We start from the raw sequence: 9,855 nt of genomic DNA on the forward strand, positions 1-9,855 counted from the left end.
CACTGCATAGTAGAGCCAAATTATAATTTAATCCTCTCCATTACTTGCTCCTTTTATAGAATGCCAAATGCTATAGCAGCACATTAAGTTTTAATTAATAAAAGACAATAAAACTAAGATAAGGAAGAAAAACTGCAAGATAAGGAAGAAAAACTTCCCATCCTCATCACAAGTATAAGGCTAGTCTAGTGAAGAGAAGGACCAGAGGAGACATGATAGCAGTGTTCCATCCAATATTTGAGGGGCTGCCACAGAGAGGAAGAGGTCAAGCTGTTTTCTAAAGCGCCTGTAGGCCAGACAAGGAATAATGGATGGAAACTGAACAAGGAGAGATTTAACCTGGAAATAAGGAGAAAACTTTCTGACAGTGAGAACAATCAACCAATGGAACAGCTTGCCCTCGGAAGTTGTGGGAGTGCCATCACTTGAGACTTTCAAGAAGAGATTGGACTCCCATCTGTCAGAAATGGTGTAGGATCTCCCGCTTGGGCGGGTGGTTGGACTAGATGACCTACAAGGTCCCTTCCAACTCTGATTATCTGTTATCTTTTACAAACAATTTCACTAGCTTTGCATAAGCTCTTAACAGATATAAAGCTCTTCATCCCACAATTGACAAACAGGGATATTTTCTCCTTTAATGAAAATGAGCTCACAAAAATTCCTTACTTTAAATGAAAGGTCAGTTTGATAGAAACCCAATTTAACTGATGTCAGATTTGGGTACATAAAATAATGGTAGAGAAAAAGATTTAAAGACCATGAAAACGAAACAAATCCAATGCACAACATTTTCGCTGTCCAGATATCAGCAAATACTATAGCAAAACAAAAACCAGCCAATGTTCCATTTTAACTCTGATCATAAACCAATTTTGGGTTATTTCTTTTTATGACGATCTTGCTCTTTGATCCAAATGATCCTTTTTCAAATTTCTTCAGAATTTTAACAACTTTTATGAATCCAACAAGAACAAATTATTCCAATTGTTCTCTGGGATTGTCATGTTTATTTTCTTAATTTTTAAAGCCTCTTCCAAATCTTTTTAACATCTAATGATAAAATTCTTAAGATTTTATTTATGTTTGTTTATTACATATCTTTTTCTGTAACATCATTTGGGAACAGATTGCCATTATAAGTTGCTTGTCTTGCTACATCTTCAATATAGAAAAGTTTTTCTTTCCCATGAAATTTATTCTTTAAAATTATTGTCAATGTCTTAATATTCAAAATCCAATATTACATTTTCTAAGCTTTTAATCCATTTAAAACTTTCAACAGCCAAAGTCCTATCTTGCTTTTTGCTGCTTAAACTTTTTTTGGTGTGGTGTTGCGGGTTTTCAGTTCAATGTATGGAGTGTGAAGGATGTGTGTTTGTGTTTATTTTCATGGTCATGATGTGCACTGAAGATGGTGTTTGATTTCGTTGTATGAGGTGCAATGACAATAAAGTAAACTAAACTAAACTAAAGGTCATATAGAGGCATCTTCATTTTCTTGTATCAAGGATTTAAGGCCCTCAGTGTTTCAAGCCTTGATATTTTGAAGAAACCTAACTTCTTAAAACAATCAATAGGCAATTTCTAAATGTAATTAGCAAGGGGGAAATGATTTTAGTATTCTTTGGAAGACCCTGATAGTGGCTGGAGTAAGTATGGCAAATTCCCTTGGCTTCTGGTTATCCCATCCTCCGGAGACTGATGCTTTGCAATCTCCTCATGAGCAGCAACCATATGATTGGATGATCTCGTATCCTCTGTTCAGAGGTTGATGGAGCCCATGACTGCCTGTTCTTAGCCACAAACATCATCTACTTTTTGCAAAGCTGTCTTCCATTCCCAAAAGTCTGAAATATAATACCAGCACACTCAACGCTCAATACCTTAATTCTTCTAAAAGAAAATGTTTTAAGCTACTCCAATTGAAACCAACTTTAACTTTGAATTTACTTAGAAATATACTGCTCAAGGCTTTTATACTTATTTCACATGTAAAAAATGAATATGAAACTACAAGCAGAGCAATATGTCGTGATGTTCCTGTATTTGTGTAAACTTGAGAAAGCAGGTGGCACTTTCCATTGCATAAGTATTTTTGCTGAATTGCCTGCCATGTTCTGTAAATAATATTTGATGACAAGAGAATTTAGAATGTACTGAGTGGAGGATTACATAACTTGGATGCAGGTTACTAATTTGGTTAATGAACAGAAGCCAGTAACTCTGCAATGCAGTTTTGTCATGTTCCTGCTCAGCAGTATATAGACCAGTAACACAAAAGCAAATCTCTTTAAATCAATGCTACTTTCTCTACTTATTTTCTACCACTTTGGTATTGAAATTCTGTATTTTTCAGCCCACGCTGTTCAGGAATATTTTGGAGAAAAGGAATTAAAAGACTGTAAATGATCTTCTGCAACCATTAGATCCATACCTGCTAAATATCTTTAAGATATAAAATCTTTTACTTCCCATAGCATGATTGGTATCTAAACTCTACCTCAGACAAGGCACCTTTGTAGAAGACCTTGGGATACCTAGTGGAGTGTATTGCCACATGATGAAGCATATGTACTGTTTCTCTTCTAGCTCTTGATTTACAAAAATGCTTCACCATAAACGGATCTTGGCTTGGTACGAAGGTGGGCAATCTTTTTGCAGGTCAAGGGCAACATCTAACATTGAAGGCTCAAGAGTTGCCAAATGGGAAGGATAGATGGGGAATTTTCTAGATTTTTGAACTTTGTTTATTAGGATTTGTATTACGGTATGTATGTTTTCCACTCTGCAGGAGCCATAACAGTTTTTGTAAATTCTTATCAGAGGGGTTTCAGTGCCCACAAGTTGCTCATACTTGATTTAGTATAGATGACCTTAGTTCCATCAAAGAAAAAACTACATTTAAAAAAAAGATTTATTACTTTTATGTACAACAGTTACAGAATACTGTACAAAAAAAAGATAGTGTCGTTGCACAACAAACAACTTGGATTTCACATTCAATTTGAATGTCCCTGCAAGTAGTGTCAAAACATCCACTATACCTGCATGTATAGAAGCAGCAATCCAGTTTTATAGGTTTCTCCAGCATAATTATTATTAAAATAATTGGCTAGATTTTTTATGAAAAAGAGTTTAAACAGACATATTGCACCTGTCCGCAAAAATATCTTCCACTGCAGTTAGTTAATGGTACATTCTACATACGAGCCTCTGTTATATATCACATTACTAGTTTTTCTACCTGTTTTTCTTCCTCTTGTCTATTCAACAGCTATAATAATGGTCTTCAATTGATGTTTTGGATCCATAATTATGTAGGCTCTGATCCAAAGTTAAATCTGCAAGTGATACTTTTTTTTTCATTGGGCTTGCACATTCTTCGCAGCAATGGAAATAGAATAGGAAGTACTTAAAAGCATGTGAGAAACATGGTGTTTAAACAATTTATATATTTTAGGGCCAAGTCAATGGTACAACTGCAGTTTAAAGCATTTATAAGGGTCTTTAATGACCCCTCTATGTGCCAAATAGTTGGCTGAATGCCAAGGTGTCCTTAGAGGTGATGAGAAATAGTATAAAGTTGTCTTACATCCTGTTTCTTCAGCTTTTAAGTTTCAGTCTAATTGTTACATCGAGTTCTTGCTGCTTGGCAATCTCGCATTATCTACTTTATTTCTTGAACGGGTAAGTGTCAGAGTTAATCCATGCTTTGCACTTGAGAAATTTCACATCATCTTTTTGTCCAACTGTTGAATGAGCACATTTACACACTGTTATTGTGGGAGAGTTTGTGAGGAAATTAACCAGAGCATTGTGCCCAAGCCTGTAGTACTGTGCTGAATGGCTTCAATTTGCATTACAACAACAAATGGGTTGAATTTGATTTTCCTCAATTGATTTGGAAAAATACTTTGCATGTTCAAACTTACCTCCAATGCATCCAATTCAAGCCAATGTGAAAACACTGGCATAAAATTAAAGAAATGTTTTTTTCCTGCCCACAACAGTTTTATTAATTATGAGCAGATCTTTAAGTGAGGTGGATATGGACAGAAACAAAACTTTCAATGTCAAGCTAATTACTAATTAAGCTAATTAAGATTTCTTAATACTTATAGGCAATCCCTAGAGACTTCATTACTACAAAAGGAGATGCCAAAATTCTGATTTAGTGTTAAGATTTTTTTTCTTCAGTCAGTGATGTGGAACAGATGTTTGACTGGCCAGATGGCTCTTATATCTTGAAAGATATTATGACTCGGCCAATGGTATTTTTTGCTGTTCAGAAATCAGCCCAATTGGAGTTTAATCATCCAGATAAGTGTGTATAGCACTGCAACCTTAAACCTTTGTTAATAAAACCTAATTAAAACTTAATATATTGCTGATGTCAGTGAGATAATGTTACAGCATTCTTATTTAAGGATGCTATGAAATAGGCTTAATAGTTTGTCAGATCTCCTGTTCACCAAAATTTCCAAAACTACTGAGCTTGACTTTTTTCATTATTGAATTCTCTAAAACACACTTCTGTTAAATCCTTTGAAACATACTTTCATCCTTTATCTTATTACATATAGACCATAATTATGCGCATATACCCCGGTAATGGAGAAATGATAATTTAGGCACATCTATCACTATCACCCTAAAAACAATAGTTAATTCAGGGGTGTCAAACTCACATTGTCACGTGACGTATCACACAACTTTTTTTTCTTTCGCTAAACCAGCCATGGCTGTGGCCAATGCGTGATACATCTGGCCCGCGGGCTGCAAGTTTGACAGCCCTGGTCTACATTTGGGTTGTAACAAGGTTTCTAGATATACTCTAGTTTCCAACTCAAAACATAGTAACTAAAATACGTTTAAATATTTACAAGATGCAACTGCATACAATTTTAAAAAATTAAAAGCCAAATGCAAATAGTAGCACAGAAAAACAAACCATAATCTAAAAATAGCAGGGAAAGCATTTACATACTGAACAGTATGATTGAGATACTGATCAAATAATAAAGCAGGCTGTTCATATACTGTGCTAAAATATTCACAATTAGCAGGAAGCAGCAGGCTTCCTGACAAGTACTGCTAATTAACAAGAATGGTAAAGTGTAGCTTACATCATCTACAGAATGACTTGCAACAGGTTGTTAAAATACAGAGTCGGGAAAGACTTGTAGTTCTCCAGTTGTTCATCTCCATCAGTTCCCATCAGGAAGGCCACTGATCAGATGGTTATAAATTATGAGCTAAAATTATTTGGAAAAACATAAGCTCCCCTAGGATAAAGTGCAGGAAAATGAAACAAATAGGTGTTCTTTTAACTCTACATTTACCAGGACAATTGCTCTAAATAAAACATCGTGGTCAGATTGAGCAATAATTAGAACAGAGAATCCATCCAGACCTTTTAATGTGTGTTGAGAGATATATGCATCTGTGCATACAAGCCTTCATTATCTGTTCAAGGCCCCATTTCTTCTCTTCCTGTTTGAACAGATAGAATCTGATTAGGAATATAGCCTCAGGTCTGATAGATGTAGTCGCCATTTTGAGCTGTCTGAGATACGTTGAAACTGACTTTAGCTAGTGACTGCATTGGATTTCCTTAATAATGTGCTGGTTGGGGATTGTGGGAATTGAAGTCAAGGCTACACTGGAAAATCCAGCAGATGTGGTTTGAGCACATGTTCAAAAGGACAAATCCTTTTATTGCCTGAATTTCTAGAGTCAACTCTAGAGTCTAGAGTCTTCCTAAAGCATTAAGCTGCTTTTATAAATGAGATTTTTAAAAAGATGCTTTATACAGGCCAAAATGTATACTCTTGGTATCCAAATATTCTTTTTTTAAAAAAATGATGACATCTTACATGTAACAGGTACAACTTTTATCTTCCAGTCAATTTAAAAACTCGAAGGTTGTTGGATGACTGGACCAGCCTCACATCCACTTAAATCGCCTCTGATCTGGCCATCCTCTGACCTCATATATGTAAGGAATATCGTAACAGTGGCAAATGTTGCAGCATTAACAGGAAAAGCACGAAGCAAGGTGGATGTAAGACCCCTTGTGAACACCCTTGGGCCTTCATCCTGGTAGCTTTTTCTAATGCAGTCCAGAATACCCTGGTACCGTACAACTCCTCCAACTCCATCAGCCTGAAGGCGGGACTTGATTACATCCACAGGGTATGTAGAGAGCCAGGAGACTATGCCAGACATGCCTCCTGCCAGAAGCAGTTTGGGAACAATGTAACTATCTTCCGCTTCACACCCCAGATACCTTGTTAGGCAGTCATACGTTAAAAAGTAGAAACCGAAGCTGGGGGTCTCTCTCAGAAACGTGGAAACCATTCCCTTGTTGATGCCTTTTAGACCCTCCTTTCGATAGATCTTCACCAAGCAGTCCAAAGAGTTTTTGTAGTTCTTGGACTTCAACTTGTATTCCCCTGTTCCTTGCAGCTGCATCCGTGTCTTAGCCAGTTCCATAGGACAGCAGATCACACATTGAATGGCGCCTGCTGCTGAACCTGCAAGGAACTGATGTACAGGTGTGTCCTTTCCAAGAGCACGGAGAGCATTCCCTTGAACGCCAAAGACAAGGGCATTAATGAAGGTGAGACCCATCATAGGCGACCCAATACCTTTATAAAGTCCAAAAGCCTAGATGAAAACAAAGCACACATATAGATGATGACCAGGAATTTAAAGACTTTTCTCAAGCAACGTATAATAAAGCTATTAACATTCTGCAATTTTTTGTTTTGCAATAGTTAGATCTGAATAATCCTTTAGGCATGGTACTCCTAGACTGTGACAGCAACAACTTGCCATACCCCAACATCCCATCCCAAAGATCTGCTTTTTCTTCAGCAGCAAAAAAAGTGAATGTTTGTGTGCAACCTCCAAATGCCAAAGATACCCCACAATCCCCAAGTTCACACATTTCAATATGCAGCTATTGTTTTCAAAAGTTCTCCTATTTCTTACCCTATATCAGGGGATCCCAAACCCATTTGCATCAGGCATTCATAAAGGTGCCTGCCCCTCCCCCACTCCAGGCCACCAACCCCAAAAGGTTGGGAAATTCTGCCCTATATTACGTTTTTTTACACTTGACAGCTACTTATTTAATATCAGAATATGAACAAAGCAAATTATCATCAATTCCATCTCCCTAATCTGGATTGGATTCATGTTCTAACAAAAATAGAGACCATTAATAATCAGGAGATGAATCAGCAACAGTTACCACCAACTGCTGGAGTTATTAACAGTGCAAACTGGACTGTTTCTGCCTAGCACATCCCTTTAGGAATCAAATGCATATCTTTATATAGCTATGTGGAACCTGAGGTTCCTTTTTATATGAATCCTGAAGTTTTCATCTCGCAAATGAGGAACTGAGATCAATAACAAAGCAGCAAGAAAAGCATCAATCTTGTGTGAGCTTTGTTTGGGGGCATGAATAGAAATAATTCAGTGTTTTCCCCAAGCCTTCCAAAACTTTGAGGCAGAGATGGATACGAATGAAATTAAGCATTCTGCCCTAAAACAGGAACACATTCATATGCATGGTCTACAGCAGGGGTCCCCAACCACCGGGCCGCGGACCGGTACCGGTCCGTGGATCACTTTGCACCGGGCCGCAAAGAAAATAAAAATAAAATAAAAATGGCGGCTTTCTTCGCCTTCGGTGAATGCTGCTGGGATCAGGGATCAAGGACACAAATGAAAGAAGGGGAGGGAGGAAGCAACCAAAGCCTGTCCTACTCCAGCCTGCAATGTGGCTAGATCTGGCCCGTGTGGACTGCCCTTGAGACAGCAAAGGACTAGTGCCTCAGCCCTGGCCCAGGCCAGCCAGGCGCTAATCTGTAACTTGATGGCCGCCATCCCAGGCCGGAATGCAGTCAGCCTTAGATCTGCTGTCTCAGCCCTGCCCTCTGGGCACTCGCCACCTCCTGTGCGCATGGCCAAGGGATGGGGCCGAGGCAGTGGCATGGCACCCAGCTGGCTTGAGGGCTGCCCCGTGGATCTAAGGCCACCATCTAGTTATAGATCAGCGCCGCACCCACCACCAGCGCCTCCATGGCTGTTTGCTGGTCCAGCCTTGCAGCTCGTGCGACTTCCCTTTCCCTAGGACCACCCATGATCTGCCCTGCGTGGGAATGCCACAGGCACAGTAAGCATGGCCACCAACAGCTCTGCCAATCTTTTCCCCTCCCCATATTCCTTCCTGAGTGCGGAGGAAAAAAACAAGATGGAAATGAGGGAGGGAGGAAAGAAGGAAGTAATGATGAGGCAGGAAGTTGGCCATGCCCCCCCAGCCACGCCTACCCCAGGCACATCCACTGAGGCCACACGCATCCAGCCCCCCGAGGTTACCACAAGCCTGATGTGACCCTCAATGAAATCGAGTTTGACACCCCTGGTCTACAGTAATTAATATGCATATCTCTGGATATACTCTAAAGTTGTGCCAGTTATTACTACAATATTCCTACACATCAATACTTCTGCTACAACTAGGTATGAGTGAATTTGCATTTATTCGCTACCTGCTAGGAGTATCAAACATCCACCCAGTTTGTATCATTAAACTAAACTTAAATATGGATGGAACTACGGAGGAATGTCCTCTTCTCATGGCTCTGGATGACAGTGAAGCCTTCGGAGATTGTCAGCCACAGTAAGATCTGTGCCACTAGTGCTACTGCTACTGTTACTGTTTGTGGCTTGTTGTGGATTTTACTGTCCTGTACTATTATCTTTTCTAGTGAGGGTGAGAGCGCTTATAGTTTTGTCAAATGTTTCAGAATTTATCTCCAGAATTTATCTTTTGAATATGTACATAGCATCCATCCATGCTGATGCAAAGCTCCCGAGTTGCCACAATACCTTAAAGGATCTCCACTTCTTCCCAAGATCATAGACCTGTGCTTTGTATCTATTATGTGATTCTGAGACATTCATGGGACACAACTGCTTTCAGAAGGTGCAGGGAGATGTTAGTTCACACTCTCACAATAAAAAATACCAGTTACTGTATTCAATTGGATACCATGTGTGTCCAACACTGCAATGCTGTATATACTTACCTAAGAATAAGTCCTATTACACTCAGGATGCCTTATTTTCAAATAATCATGTATAAATTGGATCACAGAAATGTAAATGTTTTAAGTGGGGTCTTCTTTTTTCCCGGAGAAAACCAACGTTCCCTATTTACTAAGCATGCTCACTTTCCATTGGCCTACTTTTTAAAAAAAAAACTTTATTTTCTTAAATGTTTTTCTGTCTCTTGCTAAAGCTGGTCAACTGTTGACACTCACTGCTAAAGTTTAGTTATTAGAAAAAGCAGTTTAAAAGAATGTAGTAAAGGCTTGATCATTTCAGTTTGTGAGAAAGCGAATGGGTGACCAGCAGCAAGAGAAAAAATGAGGTATATAAAATTAAAATGTATTCATCTATGTCTATTTTACAAAAATAAGAATAGCACTGACTCAGATTCTATTTAAATCAAGCTGCCCCTGAATGTTTTAACCTCCTCTATTACTATTTTTAATTAGATTTTTTTTAACCTGTTGCAAACAAAAGTCTTGGTGGATTATAGTCTCAGCAATAAATATTGGTATAAATAGTTTTAAATAATAATTAAACTATGTCTAAAATAATCAAACAAAATGAAGCAAAAGTTATGGTAGTTTGTTGAACTGATACAGCATCTTTGGGGCTTTATATATGATCCTTATTATGTCCTGGAGGAGGCCGTTTTTCACAGGTGGCCTGGGTACCTTCAAACTATCAGGTGGCTTTGCAGTTCCAGTACTACCAACATTCTATAAA

The 9,855-nt window shown here is 38.4% G+C and overlaps 1 protein-coding gene across 2 annotated transcripts in view; it reads right to left on the reverse strand.

Annotated features, from left to right (window-relative positions):
* Positions 1–2,899: 2,899 nt before the first annotated feature.
* Positions 2,900–9,855, reverse strand: part of SLC25A29 (solute carrier family 25 member 29) — a 21,215-nt gene continuing 14,259 nt past the window's right edge. For both annotated transcript variants that reach the window (XM_087952187.1, XM_087952186.1), the window contains one exon: positions 2,900–6,672. In XM_087952187.1, coding sequence (XP_087808313.1) covers positions 5,914–6,672 — 759 coding nt within the window. In that variant the 3' untranslated portion in view covers positions 2,900–5,913. The remainder of the gene's footprint in view (positions 6,673–9,855) is intronic.

The sequence above is a fragment of the Notechis scutatus genome, chromosome 1 (genome assembly GCF_049901735.1).
Source record: "Notechis scutatus isolate UNSWTSFEM ecotype Mainland chromosome 1, rNotScu1.2, whole genome shotgun sequence".
NCBI classification, from domain to species: Eukaryota; Metazoa; Chordata; class Lepidosauria; order Squamata; family Elapidae; genus Notechis; species Notechis scutatus.